Consider the following 17,185-nt stretch of genomic DNA (forward strand, 5'->3'; position numbering starts at 1 on the left):
TTTTCAAGGCACAAGCATTAGGTTGATTGCTTTCTTATGCATTTTCCCTCTTTCCCATTCTTTATAAAACCTTTTTGAATGTGAAATTTCATTTACAGGGCAATAATGAAAATTAATAAAATAACTATGGTAACAAGTAGATTTTTGCACAAAAACACGTTCAATAAAATTTTTTCTTCAATAGAAAAACACACACTGTATATTTAAACAGTAGGTTTCAGAATAAAAATAATCTTTATTTGTGCAGCTGTGTAAATTGCATGTCAGGAGATTCTGGAGAAGGTTTCACATTTATCTAGGGCTATACACACTTGTATCCTGTTTAATGCTGCAGGATTTCATATTGAAGGGTAAGGACGTGCTATGCTGTGTTTAATTTTCTCTCAAATGCGGAGAGCATTGCCTGTTGTATTGACCAGCGGTCTCCCACTGTTTCCTTGAATCCCATCTAACATCTGTTTTCCGTGTATTATAAGTGCTGTGGGGCAAGGACTGGCCAGTGTCTCAATTGCTGTGAGGATTATAACAATGCCAGTTACTTTGTGTAGCAATAAAAAGGACTTTGTCCTTCAGTCTTCTTGCAATTACATGTTTTATTTCAGCCAAACACAACAAAACTCTCAAGGCTTTTGATTGCCATGCTGAAGTGTGTATTGTATCTGTGATGCTCAATCAGAAAATATGCAGTTAATGTGAGAAACATTATTTTAATGTATAATGCTTTCCTTTTGGTACAAACAGAAGACAGTTTAAATTATGAATATTATTTGTGACATGAATTATTTAACAGTGTCTGAGAAGTATAAAATACATCTCAAGGTGATACACTGAGGAAGGTTTTGAGGCTGTTTTCATCCCGGGGTGTGTTTCATGTTGACAGCTATGGCAGTAAGATCTTCAAAGAAGTTTAGATCTTATTTAAAATTTGTAGAGTCTCAGGTCATTGACTGGAATGTGATCACCCCATTAAAACTTTTTTAATCTTAATCTCTTTCAGTCCCAGCAAAGATGCATTGTGATCTTTGCACTGGTATGCTGCTTTGCAATTCTGGTTGCACTGATATTTTCGGCAGTGGATATTATGGGAGAAGATGAGGATGGACTCTCAGAAAAGAACTGTCAAAATAACTGTCGGTAAGAGGTAACAAACAAAACTTCTCTTTTGGGGTGGATAAGAATATATATGTGCTATACAATGATGTGTAATAACTACCATAATCCTGTGGTGTAATTGGTAAGAGTAGGAAACAGGAAAAGATGGTTTCTTGTTTTGAAGGTTTATTTGACAAAATAAAGCACACAGTTTTTGAAAATGTTTTTGGTGCGGTGTTTTGAGCAAGGCCCTTGTGTTAGTTCAATTATTTTGTAAGCGTGGGTCGAAGTCCATTACGTTTCAGTAAATGAGGACTTCATGCTTCAAATGAGGTTCATGCTGCTCCCAGTTCCACCATATCTTTCTTTCATCAAGAACTTTCTTTCACAGGGAAGGTCACTGATCACCTTTGACCTAAGGCTGCCGCTTTTGTACAGCCTATTCCTGCTCATTGCACTCCCTTTACATGCACAGTGCCTTGGCTAGGAGCTGTGAGGAATTAGTGATACAGACAGAAAGAATGGAGTATTGACTTTATTAGATTAAGATTTGCCTCAGACACCTGCCATGGTTTTGCATCTCTTTCAACCTTAAATTGAAGTAGGTGATTAGTTTTCTCAGGCCTTTCATTTCGAGCCTGTGAATTTCATTCTACCTCTCCTCACTGGCAGGCTCCTCCACAAATCTGTTTGTCAGTGACGTCCAGTGCTTTTTCTACATCGTATTGTCCAAGGCCCTCTTCTGTTCTCTGGCAAGGCTGGTTTAAAGAAAAACACAACACAACAACAAACATTTGTGGACTTTGTTCACAGTTGTATTCTGCTTTTCTTCAAGGCTTTAACTTGCATGTAGAGCACCCTCAGTGATTCAGTCTGTGGGAGAACAGTTACCCTTAAGTAACTTCTCAATTCTCATGGGGTCATGGGACTGCCTGGGTGGGGAGGGGTCTCTGGGGCTCTCCCAGTCCATCCTCAGCCGAGGGCAGGCTCGGCTATAGATGGCTGCTCAGGGTTGTCCGCAGCTGGGCTTTGTGTAGCTCCAAGGATGGGCTCCGCGGCCACCCTGGGCAACCTGGTCCAGCAGCTGTGGCTGACCACTCCACAGAATGCGTTCAGAATCTACCCAGCTACCAGTGGTCTATGGTGAGTTGGAGAAATTGATATTTGTTTTTTAGCATAAGCTAATGAAATGTTCGTGTCTGTTGGAGCCTTCTCTTCTTGTTTCTGCAAGTTGTTGATTTTGTGTGCAACCTTTTTGGGGACAGTATCGTAATGTTTTTCTATGGTGCAACTGTCACTGCACAGTCAGCAGCAATTTACAATCCAGTAAAAAAGCAAAGAGAGATTCTTCAAATTCGCTTGCTAGAATATTCTTTCAAATATTACATACCTGTATCCTGCAGGCAGCTGTGTCCTGAAACCCATTCTGTTGACACCATGCTTCCAGGACTTCATTTTTCCAGCACTTTTTTTCTTGTAAAATGACTTGGCCTGAATCTGTTCATTTTCAGGTATGCCCACGGTTCTGGACAGCCTTCTGAGATCTTGCCTGTATATTCTAGAGTTCAGTTAGCTTTCATTTCCCCATCAGGGTCTTAGGTATTCTTTACTGTGAGTTGTTGCCTTCCAAAATTTTTTAAGATACTGTATGTGTCACCTCTACACCCACTTCTCTGTGTGTGAATCTTTGACAGAACTAGGTCAGATGAGGAGAAAGTCTTTCTGCTCATTTGCTTCAATTTGCACATGACTTTAGTTGTGGACTGTGTTTATCTCTTAGTTTTTTAAACTAAAGGTTCCACATTTTGTCCCCAGACCTAGCCAAGGAAGAACTTATTCTTCACTTTGTATTTTTCAAATGGAAAAAAATCAAGAGTGGGAGCCATGTACAGTGCTATTGTGAACTGGCATATGATTTTTTCCATGTCTAAGAGGTTAACTGCTTTTGTCTCTTTGTTTGGGATACACCAATCTCCCTTTCCAAAGAATACTCATCTCTGCTCAGTTCTTTATTGGTGTGTGTCATTCTTGTTTCTGTTGGACTGTGTAAGAGGAGCCTGGGTGTAAATCCGGCATGCTGATGTTATCCATTAGAGTCGAAACTGTTCTGCATTTACAGTGATAAAAGTGATCTCAGAACCCAGCTCTATTTTAAGATGCCTTTCACAGAGTGATTCAAGTGCGTGATCTAGCTACTAATACTTGAACCAGAAGGCACATCAATGCTGTGTCTATAAACTGCCTAAACCATTTCTAATAACAGCTATTGCAGTATCCAAGTGCTGGCAGCTGCTACCTACTAACATTGAATCCTTCTTTACGTGATGAAAATGGGCTCCTTTTTGTGTTAAATATATTGCAGACTTAACTGAAGTGCTGTAAGATCAATTGCTGTGTGGCATATATTTAGTACTCGGGCTAAGCACTTTTAATAAGTAAGACAAGAATTATTGAATTCTTACATTTCTGCTGTGTGAGTACTTTCACTGAAATTCAGGAACAGGTGCTTACATTTGCAGGATGTGCTGAGACAGGATGGCAATAGAATGACATTTTTTCAGATGAAATTATTATCAAGTACAAGTTTATGTGTATGATCCTAGTTATTTTTTTATATTATTTTTGTGAAGAAGCTTGATGGGAAAGAATGGTATTGATTTGACAAGAATTTCTATGGTGGTTTGTTAAAGGCTTTCATCTCCTGAAAATCAACTTCATTTCTGTGTTTTGATTCTAAAGGAAAATATAGCTAAAATAGAACTGTGGTCTAGAATAGTGCTTCAGCTAGGAATTTTTGGAGCTTTTGCCAAAAAATAACAAGTGAGAATTGAGAACTGGGGGGAGGGAGGAGGGTAAGTAAAAGGAAGACATTTTTAGAAGTCCAGATCTTTTTGTAGCCTGAGAGAGATATCGGTGAATTATGTTGTAAGCAGTATTTTCACATAAAGCCTCTACGTCTTCTTTACGTTGTTGTGATTGTGTTGTTCAGGAATACAAATACAACCTTTCTGATTGGGTTGCTGTAATTCAACATGAGATTCCTTTTTTATTAATCCTTAAACTTGTACTATATAAGGAATACTTACTAGATGTGTTGTCATAAAGACCTTCCTCTTTACTGATGTACATATATTTCTTGGGAATTTTGTAACAAAAACTTGTCAGGGAAGTGGAGAAAGCAGGCTTTTTTGCATGTCTTCACCATCGCTGAAAGGATTGTTACTGCCCACCTGAAAAAAACACACAGGAAATAGCAATTTGAAGAAACGAAACTAAGTTTGAAAACAGAACTATTAATTATGATTTGTAATCTCTGAGCTTCTTGTTGAAAAGCTCAGCCTATGATTGAGAACTGAAAAGCATTTTACCTTACAGACCATTTTTGACTGTCACAATATGAAGTCAGATTGCTGGAAGCTACAAAACCATTTTGCATTTTGTTTGTTACATAGGCAGACAAACTCAATATTCAGTAATATTGAGCAGATTCAGTATTTAACTAAGAAATGACTGAAAATCTTGTTCATTTGATGTGTAAATACAGAATTATTTTGATTATTTTTTAAATCTTGCTTATGATGATATAATCCAAAAAGTACAAATTGATAATTTAAAAGTGATTACAAGTCTGTCCTAGTAATTGAGGGCAAATACATGTACTCATCAGAATAATCACCAAGAACCATTCTAAAAATTACTGTCTCCTACTGACACACATGGCGCCATTCAGAAAAAGATCTGCGTGGAGGTGGGGAAAGGTCTGTAAAATTGGTCTGGCAGACAGATTCTGGCTTCAGAATTGAAATTAGAATCTGAGTTCTGCTGACTGGAAAATTGTATTGGTTTAGATGAAATAATGCTCTTTATACTCATTTACAGTCTCCCATATAAATTTCATACCTTAAGTTACTTATGAAGAAACTGGCTTACTGAAAGTAGTTGTGTATTTTTTAATTTTTAATTTTTTTATTTTTTTTTACAGTTGGACCAGGTCTGTTAAGAGGCATCGTTTTGCTTCAGAGAATGCAGTACACTCCTGGCTTGGTTCCACATAATTTGATTTTAGAATGCTGGACTTAACGAAGTACAAATGGCTTTTGACCCTTTCTATTAAAAGGAATGCCAACTGATTGACACTTAGGGATTTAAAAGAATTAGTAATGACTGTGAAAAGTGGAATTTTTACAGTTTGTGCTTGGTATGGGATACAAATAATTCTCCTGAGACGTCCACAGTAATGTTGTTAGGCAGCCCTGATGGATGAGGCTGGTTAAGAGCATATGCTTAGCGGTCCAGGACCTTTGCCTGTCTTGCCCTGGGTCCATTAGACAGTGCAGCTTAAAAATTAGATTATTGTAATTTGAAAATAGTACTTTTTAATGGCTGGTCTCTTTTAAATAAATCTTGACTAGCCTCTGGCATAACAACATTAGTTGAAACTTACATGGCTGTGTTGAAACTAGCTGGTGAACTCTAAAAATGACAATCTGGGAAACAGAAGAAATTACAGATGATAAGAGAGGGTCTCTGTTATCTGAAGTGTTTAATCTAAGGTCTTTTTGGTCTGTTACTGGTAACTTCAGCTGTTCATTAAGCCTCCTTTTCTGCTTGTTCCTGCTGATAGTGATGCTAGGGGTCCTACAGAAATTGCATACACCCTTAGCTCTCCTTGTCTGGCCTGTCTGATGCCCCTTGAAGCAGAGATTGCAGGTAGCTCCTAGTAGATCTTCCCTCTCGCTTGCAGTTACAGTTGGACAGTTACCATGTGTTGCTTTGAGTTTTGTTAGATACTCCTTTATTCTCAGGTTGTGAGAGATGGCCCACAGTTTTATAAAGCAATAAACCACAAAAATTTAAAAAAATCTCTGGTATTTCTCTCAGTAGGGTTTTGCAACACTATTAAGTGAACATACTGCAGCACATACTTACGTTGTTTTACCTTGGAACTGCTTTGCCCCTGGCTGATTGTGGGGGAGATTTTTCTTGCGCTGCGTGGGTTCTGAACATAGCAAGGTTTATATTGACTGATTTCTATTTAATAAACAAACTATGACAGGCATAATAATTAAATGTCTAAACAGAACAAGATGCTCAGATTTTGAAAATAAGCCTGTTAAAGAGCAACTGAAGATTTCTATTTACAAAACACTTAGGCACTTGGCATAAAACTGCCTTCTGTCAACATGATGACTGTTGTCCTCCTGTTTTGGGGGTGATGGAGAGAGTGAGCTATAAAACTACTTAATTTTTCAAATGTTCCATATTTTCAGTCATTTTATTTTTGCATCAGAAGAAGGAGCACCCTTACTATTGAAGTGTCTATGGCTGGATGCTGCAAAGAGCTGGTGGACTACCTACCATTTGCAAGGGCATTCAACTCATTGGGCCAGGGAGGGAAGTCAGTAATTCAAAAGATTTGCACCAGGGGAAGCTCAACCTTTCCTATCTTTTATTTTTTCGTTTTTTAAAAATGTATTCCAATGGAAAAGATGCTCTGTTAATGATTCTTCGGTGTCAGTGCAGAATAAGATTCTCTCTTGTCTGTTCCTGCCCTAATACCTAAAAAGGGTTGGTTTGTTTTGCATTTACTTTCAGCTATAAAGAATGCTTTCACAAATTAAAAAAAAAGTGCCAAAACTCATCAGCATGTTCTGTGTAGATATTATTCTACTGCATTACTGCCAGAAGGTAGTTTACCATTAATTACGTTGTGTGGATGGGTTTGGGCTTCAATGCATTTTGTCCAAATTCACAAGCCATTATTTTTCACCCACTCTTTGTTCAATTAAATCCAGTGGTTTCCTCTGGAGTTTGATGGATTGTGTTAGAGTCTCCTTAAGGCAGCTTTTTCTGTTACGCTAAGCGTTGTTTAGGGTGTAATACAGAGATTGATGTCTTTTTGTATTCTTGCGATTTATACATTTAAGTATGTATTTCTTGGTTCATGACTCAAAATTTGTGAACTTGCCTCAGAGAAAATGTTCCACCCTTAGCAGAAATCAAATTCCAATTATTTCATGGATCCTGAGTATTGTGGATGGGATAAAGGGACAATTTGTGTACCAGAGTAGCCTTTTCTTCTCTTCAGTCTGCTGGCAATTGTCTGTGATCAAATCTCTTCTTTTTCTTTTCCTTTTTTTTTTTTTTTTTCCTTCTTAACTTAAGATGTGCAGAAAACTCAAATTATTTCTTCCCAACAGGACTCATAAAATTTCCAAGGTCATTTTCTTTACCGGATTGTAAGCCTATTCTAAAAAGAGTTATTAAATCTAAAATTATTGGTCATTCTTCTGATCTTGAAGACTGATTTGCCACATATCAGAGGCTTTTATTCTCCCTATTGAGAATAGCTATCCAACTTAATAAAGCTCCCCAGTAAATCTTTCTTCCTTTTCTCTGTGGAAAAAGGCATTAAAAGTGGCTAAAATTCCCAGTAGGATCTGTCTGAATTGATGCTCTATTGCAGCGAGACTTGTGTGCTCAGCCGGGGCTGGTGCTGCCTCAGATCCTCGCAAGCACCTGTTCCAGTGACACCATTTAGTTTAATTGCTGCTCCACCCTCCCGCTGGCATAGAGAAGAAGTACTTATTACCCTGTCAGCTTACAGGAGATGTGTGGAGGTCTGTGTCTAACCCTACAATGCTTCTGTGAGTGTCCTTTCAGCTAGTGTGAGTTGATACTCTTCAAGAGTACAGGTCTAAGACACTCTGGTGACCTGCTGCAGACGTGGCAGGGTGCGCATCCCAGAGCGGCTGGGCAGTGTCACAGTTACAAAAAAGCTGTCGGGGTGTCAATGGCGGGAAGCCCTTTCAGCATCCCAGAGATATCGGTATTGTCTGGTTGGGTAAGCTGGAGCTGGCAGTGTCGTTTCCAGCCACGAGCAGCACACTTTGCCAGTCGTAGCACTGAAGTTCCAGTCAGACAGTGGTGGATCTTTGTGTTAATGCCTCGCTGGGAGGCACAGAGGAGACTGGATGGCTGAGGTTTGCTAGGACTGTTCTCTTCAGATGCTCTGTATGTGTTTCACTAGGACTTACTAGACTGAAACTTTCAGGATTTCCTTCTTGATTTTGTTTTTCCTCATGTTAGTACGTGGCGATATATTCTGATACAGGTCCAGAGGCACTGGTCTCTGTATGTCCATGTCTCTGTGGTTAGTCCACAGCATCAGTGTCCCTGCTTAATGCCTCAGATACAAAGTACTCTTGCTTGCTGGGCAGCTGAACCTGTTTGTATTCTGTTAAACAAACAAGAGTTTTGTTCCTTTATTCAGGTTTCCCACATCCAACCCTCCTGATCAAGATGAAAAAATGTACTGGAGATCTTGATCCATCTCATTGCCAGTACTATCTTTTCATGTTATATTTTAGATTTTTTTCCTTCATGTATTTACTTCCTGTCAACCTGAGCGGAAAACAGAAAAATAAAGCACAAATACCAGCCTTCATTTCTGCAGGATGCAATTTCCCATATGTCATTTACTCTGTATTTAATGGCCCGCCTTTCCAAAAAAGACTATTTGAAAATGATCATACAGCTCAAAGTGAGTTTTCATGACTGAGAACATCATAATCTGTTAATTTTAAATCTGGTTTCTTCACATTCTGTGTATTGAAATGGTTCTTCTAAGAGCCATCAGTGATTTGCGTGCCTTCTGATATGAGGGGGAAGATTCATCATGCCTCTGAGACTAAATCTCTGATGAGCATTTAATGACACATTAGAAGTTTTAGCTTTGTACTTTTTACTGTTTTTTTTTTTTTTTTTTCCCCCCTAGAACTGCTTGGGACTCTGAGAATATATTGATATCTGAGCACAGATGATATTCTGTTATCTTTTGTTAACTTGGCAGGCATATAGCTAATCGATCTTCATTGATCTTGCAACACATTTATTTCAAAATGATTGGGAAAATAAAAGGAGGTTTTAGTATTCTTTGTTGTTATCTGTGAAATACCTCCTCAAGCCAGCTGGACTTGAATCAGTCTCTAAAGTAATATGTCTTAGAGCTCAACTTCTACTGGCTTTGTACTGAAGAAAAATGTAGTTTTACAAATGTGAATATATGTAAGTTCATAAAACCTTAAAGTATTTCAATACAAAAATGGGTAAATGAAAGCACAGTATTTCTTGGTCATGCAAAGCTATAGTTGATGCAATTTTCACCATATGCAAATCTATGTGGACTGAATTACCTTTTTTTTTTTTTTTTGTAAAGCATAAATACAAATAGATACCTAAAAGCAACAGACAGTAGTCAAATCAATCTTCATGCTCCCAAGGTGTCCTGGAAATTTCTATAGAATCTTGCCTTTGTAATTTGAGTGCTGGTAATGTCCTTTGGGAAGGGATACTTTGAGTACTTTTTTCTTTTCATCTGTGGATTTTTATTACCATTCCTACCTAGAGTATATCTGCTGAATTAGCAGTGCTGATCTCAAATAGTTGCTGACTAAAGGTTTTACCTTGAATTTTCCTTCATTGTTTTGCAGAGTAGTTTTATTTGTTCTTGTTGGGCAAGAAGGGCATTAATTAAACTTAACGGATTGTTGGATTCTGGAAATGTCAACATCATAGAATATCCTTTTGCTCCTCTTCTGGGAAGAGAGTTCTTACTCAGAAGGTTCTCTTTAAATTACCATTAACATCGTAAAATCACATTCATTTATCAGAAAAATAACATCTTTATTCTTGACTGGTTTCTGCAGCTGAGAGCTAACACATCTATCCATTCCAAATCGTACCAAGATAATCAAGTATTATCTTCTTGGAAGATACACAGGCTGGGAGGAATGAAGGCAGCAGTCATATTCCCGCTTAATGATTTATGATTATTCAGACCAAATTAATGTTGCTATTTACAGTTACAAAGCGTTCATAGAAGAATATCAGGGTTCTGTGGAAGGAAGTAAAAAGACATCATACATTTTGTCATTAAAGAAAAAAAAATTAAATATTCCTTTAATATTTATTTGTAATATTTAAGCCTCAAAAAGGGGTTTTATATGAGCCTACATGGTCACAAGCTGATTTAAAATAATATCTCACCAAGTAATTCATATATACGATAGTGGCTATTTACATGATATTTGTTGACCTTTTAAGAGCCTCAATAAAGGTGATGTGTTAGAAGACGTTGTGCAGTTTTACAGATAGGTGCACAGTTAATGGGTATCTGCTCAAAGAAGCTGAATAGGCATAACCCAGCTGATGAAGGGCTTGTACAGAGATGCACAGCAGCCATACAGGTCTCTGACACTTAGCTGTTAAATTTTAGAGAATTTGAAAAAAAAAAAGTAATGGTATTTACCCAGGGCTAAAATACAGTGCAAACAAAGGAAAGAGACAGATTCTTTCCAGTGGATAAACAGGCACCGAGTCAGTGCCTAATAGATTGTTTTGGGAAATAAAAGCTCCTGATTCCTGGCTGATGGATATTCAGGGTATTCCCTGCAGTACGCATACCAAAAGAGGAAAAAAGAGAATAAAAATGTGATGTTAACACCAAGGACAGCAGCTGGATTTCCGTATTCATGATGGGCAAGAATAACTTCACTTATGACAGGCAGCATCGTGTGAGTTGTGTGCCCCTCACAGTCCTCTTCTCTGCTAGGAAGGAGACAACCGCCTTGCTGTGGGCAGAGCTGCTCCAGGCAGCAGCTGGGCGGGTTGTCGGCACTGACTGCCAGGACACTCTTGCTTGGTGCCAGGGAAACGGTTGTGTATCACTGTATTTGGGAGATTTTTATTATAGAAAGTCTAATAGCTTTCTAATAACTTTTATATTAAATAATTCATAGATAGTGAACATCAGCTAACAATTAAGAATGTGTAAAGAAGCTGTTAAGAAAATAAGCTCAGCAGGAATTATTTTTGTATAAATTGTGGATAAAGTAATACTGTGGCGTTAAGCTGCAATAGAGGTATTTAGAACAGAAATAAAAACAAGGCCAATGTTAAAGCGATTAAATGAGATGAAATTGGCTGGTCTTTCCTCAAAACTAGGTAGAAAGCGAAAGGGGGGAAAAATAAAATTTTTAGTAACTAAAATCAGGGCTTAAAAATGTTTCTCTTTTGATGGTGCCCTTGTCCTTTCATGTCTATAGATTAAGCATGAACGTAGACAAGACAATTGTGTGAGTTTTTTGAGAACCAAATCCCGTAGATCTTCAATTATAGTATGGTAGTGAACAAGAGAAAACAAAATGATGTGGGGTCTGTTGGTTAATAGTATATATATGGCATCCTAGTTAATAAACAGCAATGGCAGATACATTTCTTACACAGAATTCAGTGGAATCAGGTCGCCCTGTTTCATTTTTCAATGAGAGCTTTAGCAATCCGTACCTCCTTTTACTTCAGTTCACTTCAGAAGATCCTCAGGATCCTCATGTTTTCATGCTTTACCCTTCAATGTAACATCTAGCTGTCAATAACGTGATAACATGAGCTACAGCTCTGCCCTTTACAAGGGCAAGGCTTTACTTTTTTAAGGCACTGACTGCTGTAACACCTTGCTTGCAGGACAAGGACAGAGGCACAGCGGCTCTGTGCCGCATGGGCAGGATGCTGGCAGACACTGAGGGGAGAGCACCTTTCCTCTCATTAACTCCAGATCAGAGTAGTAAGACACGTTTCAAGAAGTTTGGCTGTCGACATTTTGTATAATAAATGGTGGTGTGTTAAATTGTTAATACTTGATCTACAGTTCTCATACGTTGTTGAGTCCTTGGGTGTATATTGAGGTGTCACTGCTCTGTGGGCTTACTTTTCTGCTGGCTTACATTCTAATAAGATTTTGCGTTGTAGTAAAAATGCCTTATCATTGCTTTATTTTTACAGTTTTATTTCCTTTTCTGTCCCTTGACAGACTTCTGTAACCTTGTTTTCCTTCTCTTTCCTTTCCTTATCATTTAGGATTGGCTTTGTGAGGTTTGGACTGTGTTCTTGCATTTCCACTCGGCTTTTCCATCCAGTCCTTTTTGTGGTCGTCTCTCATCCCCCAGTGGTTTAGCAAGTGGCAGAAGCTCCATTCCTTGGAACTTTTTCAGGCTCCCTCCTACACACATGCATATTCCCTGCCTCGATGAATTATCGTGAGTCTATATTCAGAGACAGTGTGTCTCCAGGATAAATCTGCGTTGGCCACAGCGCTGCAAATACCAAACAAATCCACAGTGTTATGTATTAGTATATCTAAGAGAAGAATTTGGCTAATTAGTTCAGAAATGTTTTGGTGCAATTATTAAAGACTGTGTCATGAGATAGCTAACCCAGTGAATATACTTATGTGATCTCAATTTTATTACTTTTATTCAATTTTATTTGAATCAAAATACTTAAGCTGTTCTATGCAGGGTTATTTTTTTTTCTGACTGCAATTAGACTTTATTAAAGTGTACTGAAACAACACAGCCGACTCTGCTTGGGATGCCCAATGGATGTCTTTTGGGGGGAAGTATGTAGGGCAAGTGTTAAACCATGAGGAGGAGGTTTGGAGAAGGAGCGCTCCTCTGCCCTTAGCAGAGAGGAATGTGCATTTACCCCTTTACTTGGACTCCTGACTTTGTTCACCCACTGACACCGACTGTCCAGGCACCCTGAGGAAGGAAGGGCAGCTGGTGGTACTGCAACCCTCCTGCGCCAGCCTGAAGCACTCAGCGAGGCTGCGTGTGCTGCCGAGCTCCTGGCATTACTGCTGCCTCCCTGCCCTGGCAGGCTCACCCGCCTGGCTTGTACCTTTAGTAACGTCCTTTGAAGAAACACCTTGAAGTCAGACCCGCTGCTGTCCCCTGCTCCAAGTGGAACTCTGGGATGCCACATTTCTCTGATTTTGCTTATGCCTTCTTTCTCAAATCCACACAGTAGTTAGACAATAAAGATCTTAAAGCCTATATACTACGTGCAGTTTATGGGGATTGAAGTTGCAATTGGCTATGCTTTTGCTCTTTCAGGAGTTCTTACAGAAAGCTGCTGCTTTTGTTCAGATCAAGTGAAAAACAAGGATTTTAATGGTCCTTACTACAAAGAGCCCATGGAGCCCTGCTCTTGGCATACTCATTGTGGGTGAAAGCTGCTGTTTGAATTTTCTGTGGAGTGTAAAGTCTGGTTAGGTCAGCTGGTTTCTCCTGCCTCAGCACCCGTAGGCACTTGTCTCCCAGCAGCCTGCCATAAGAATCCGCTGACCATCTCGCAATTCTCCCTGCACAGCTGCAAAACCCATTAAAATGTTTTAGTGCTGACAGGCTGAAATGCTGTAAAAATGCAAATTTTCTTCTGCTGAAGGGCAAGATGCCAGGAAATGCTTTTTAAAACGTTTCACTGCTGAGTAAGCGTTTAGGGGAGTTTTGATATAACTGGAACGTGGAGTTCTAAGCAATGGGAGAGAAGCTTATGCCATCAGTAAGATCACTAACATTTTGGCTGTTTAGTCACCTCAGGACTTTGGCATAGAGTGCTTGCTGTCTGTACCTTTTTTTTTTTCTTTTCTCTTTTTTTTTCCCCAGAAAATAATGGGCTAAGGGATGGTCTTCTGCTCTCTTGGTGCACAAAGGAAGGACTGCTTTGTAGTCCCCAAAATGGCACTGTCTTCCCCTGACTAAACATTATACTTAGAAGCTCTGTAGAAAAGCACTGTAGGAAGGTCAGCTTTCATTCAGCAGATATTTTAACTGAGTGTGCACTGATGATCCTGTAGAGCAGTGACCAAGTAAAATTCATAGGGTTGTGCCCTTGACTGTCAGTGAAGTATTGAGCTGGAGAGATCATTTTGTCTTTTCTTTAAAAGCAAGAAGATTTAATGAAAGTAATAGTATTTTTGGTGCAAAAGAATGGTGAATGTGTTATCCAGATTTTGAAACAGGCTTTGACCTTTGATCTGAAATTTTAAAAATCATTTTCCTTTTATCTCTCAGCTGAAATCATCAACTGTTATGCATGTATTATATTTTCAAGACTCTTTCCAAGGATGCTATTTTCTTCCCTTAATCAGGGGCTGAAAAAATGTGGGGTAGTTGATTACATTTCTACTTTTTTTAACTGTAATAGTGCATCTCCTATAACAACAATGCAATAATTTCATCCTCTGAGTCCTCCTTTGCCCCATATGGGCTGTTCAGGTGGAATGTGCATGATACATTCTCTGAAGTATGCTCACCCATATTAAATTACTCTATTTCTTTTGTTGTATTTCAACTTATCTTTCAAGTTTGTATTAGATGACACATGAGGAAGGCAGGTAGGATTAGCCCTCTGCAGTTGAACGTGTTAATGTGTCTGAGGATTGTCACTGCCACCTTTGGAATGTTTTACACAGGTATAAATACCAAGTCAAAATAATGTCTTCCTTAGGTACTTTTTCATGACATTAATGAAGTGCATAAAAAGTGTTTCAAAGCATTGCTTGATTCAGCAATATCAAGAAACAAACAGTAGCTCTTCCTAGTAAAGTTTCCACAGTGATCTCAGCAGTGTAGTTTGTAAATGTGCAATCAATACGTATACTTCAATCTTGTCTAATTTTAGTCTGAGCAGCCAGGAAAGAGGCAAGCAAATGTATTTGAAGATTCTTAGAGCATATTCTGAGAAAAATCTGGGTCACACTCCAGTGTTCAATGCAATATATGAAAGCCCCATTAATAGGAGCAAAATCTAACGCAGGTAGCAAAAATTGTACCTTCCCACCAGGGAATAGAGTCATAGAATAATTCAGGTAGGAAAAGACCTCTAAGATCATCTAGTCCAACCTTTAACCTAGCGTTGCCAAGTCCACCATGAAACCATGTCATTAAGCTCTACATCTACACATTTTTTGAAGACCTCCAGGGACGGTGACTCAGCTGCTTCCCTGGGCAGCCTGTTCCAATGATGCACAGCCCTTTAATTGAAGAAATTTTTCTTAGTATCCAATCTAAACGTCCCCTGGTGCAACTCATGGCCATTTCCCCTCATCCTATCACTTGATCAGAGACTGATCCCCATCTCTTTACAGCCTCCTTTAAGGCAATTGTGGATTCATTCATTTAGAAATTCTGGAAGGACATTTAACACAGCTTTAGAGGCTCAGCAGTACTGGCACAAATGTACTCAGGAAGTATGCACAAATTATAAAAGAGTAGGTTTTCATCTTGAGATCTCAGCAATCACAGACTGCTTTCTTGTAATCCTGTGGTAGTAATCAATGGCCTATCAGCTGGATAACCTCTCACTATACCAAACTCATTGATCCTCAACCTGTATCTGACAAATCATACTGCAAGATAAAGTGGTTATCAGCAGAGCTGGCTGAAAATTAGCTAGAGATATTATGGCATTAATGTTGTATGTATTATCTTAGATATTGCACTAATATATTTGTGGAATATTTGAGTGTTATGATCAGAAATACTGTTCTCTGTTTTTTTCACTTCCCCTAATTACGTTGACTTAGTATGCCATTAGATAACTAGACCATGTGTAGAAGTTTTTGGAAAGAATTATTTGTATAATCCTCATTGAAAGCTTGGACTTTCTAGTGCTATTTGTTTCTATTATATCTGGAAATAAACTGGAGCTGTCATGTCTAGAATCTTAACTCATAAATTCTGCTTTTGTTATTTCTAGTTATAACCAAGGTGAGTTTATTTGAAAAATCCACTAAAGATAGCAAAAGCTTTGAATCAAGCCCATAAACACATCCACAAACAATAAAAGGTTAGCTTTTATTTTCTTTGGGGGGTACATAGATGTGATGTTTAATCAGTAGCAAAGATCAAAGAGTAACTCCCCCATTTTCTAAATGCTGACTTTTACTTAAAACTAGCTTATTTCATATTGCAAGTCAAGAGAAGGTCTACATAATCAGTTCCTTGTTGCATCTTCTCTCTCCCTCCCGTATGTCCTTCAGCTCCAGCAATCCATCATGATGATGGTACATAACTTTTTTTTCTTCCAGGTTTCAGGTAATGAGAATTTATTGAACTCATACTGCTACGTGGCAATGAAGAGGGGCATTTGTTTGACGTTTTCAAGCTTAATGAACTCCCTATGCCTCTCACCATCTTGGGAGGCAAGAATGCTGATTGGCCTTGTATTAATAAAGACTATAGCATGGGACTCTCTTCATTAGGAAGTTAGGAGTGCAAGACAGCTGGAGGTAAAGTGAAAAACAAGTAAGCCTTAGTTATTGCTCCTTAATCCCCAGGAAATATTATGTTTCTGTGCTGTTATCTTTGTTCAAGTTCAGAAGCAGTTGGAAAATTTTGAGATCTGTTTCCTGTGACTATCTTTCCTTATTGAGGGCATGTTATAAATATTATCCCTTTGTTCATTACTGATGTTTTAGAAAGCTAATGCATGCTAGAAGATTGTCACATTATATGCACTGTGGTCAGCCTAGATTTACGTGGAATACCTGATTGCATGAGATGTAGCAGAAATGAAAATTGCCCATCTCTGCAGCAGAATGAGGAAAAGATAAAGGATCTTTGCTTATTTTGTCTGGAACATGTTTTTTCATCTTTTTAAATCCATGAAGGCTGTTTTCTCTTGCTTATGTAGCTGCAAGCTGCGGCTGCAACTGCTTTAAAGACAGAGCACTGCCCACCCCACTCTGGCTTGGTGTGGTGCTGGCCCCACGTTGCTATCGGATGTAAACGGCACGGCTAGTAAGACACAAGGGCAGAGGATGGAGTAAGCAAATTCTGTGTCATGTTGCTAAGTGAAATAATGATCGTTGTTATGCCAGCCTTTGGTGCCTTTAATTTTACCGCCAAGCATTTGGCTTATTTGTAAAACTGTTGTCATCAATTTCTTGAAGTGCTTCTCGGAGCTCCCCTCTGCAGCTCTCCCTTCACAGGAGGTGAGCTGTGATCTCTGTTCAGACCAACAAAGAGATGGGGCGTCCTGTCACCATCTGAACAGTTTGGGTATTTATTTCTTGTCTCTAAATTGCTCTGTTGGAATATTATTACATCTCTGAAGCAGGAATTACTGTGCTTTCGATTTAGTGCAGTAACTGCTGAGCTGGAAGCTGAAAATACTGCTAGAAGGCTGGGCTGGGACAGAAAGTTTCTGCTTGGTCACCTTTGTGACTGTTTGCTCTCTCTCATTTAGA

At 38.8% G+C, this 17,185-nt stretch overlaps 1 protein-coding gene across 30 annotated transcripts in view; it reads left to right on the forward strand.

The window, feature by feature from the left end:
• Window positions 1-17,185, forward strand: part of PLD5 (phospholipase D family member 5) — a 175,484-nt gene that overhangs the window by 70,838 nt on the left and 87,461 nt on the right. For 15 of the 30 annotated variants that reach the window (XM_080585154.1, XM_080585169.1, XM_080585150.1 and 12 more), the window contains one exon: window positions 998-1,134. The exons of 3 other annotated variants lie outside the window; for them this stretch is intronic. In XM_080585154.1, coding sequence (XP_080441280.1) covers window positions 998-1,134 — 137 coding nt within the window. Of the gene's footprint in view, window positions 1-997; window positions 1,142-16,024; window positions 16,226-17,185 lie in introns of those variants that run through there. 12 more of the 30 variants (XM_080585156.1, XM_080585151.1, XM_080585155.1 and 9 more) reach the window with 6 other exon arrangements.

This window comes from Anser brachyrhynchus (genome assembly GCF_964034855.1).
Source record: "Anser brachyrhynchus genome assembly, chromosome: 3".
Taxonomy (NCBI): Eukaryota; Metazoa; Chordata; class Aves; order Anseriformes; family Anatidae; genus Anser; species Anser brachyrhynchus.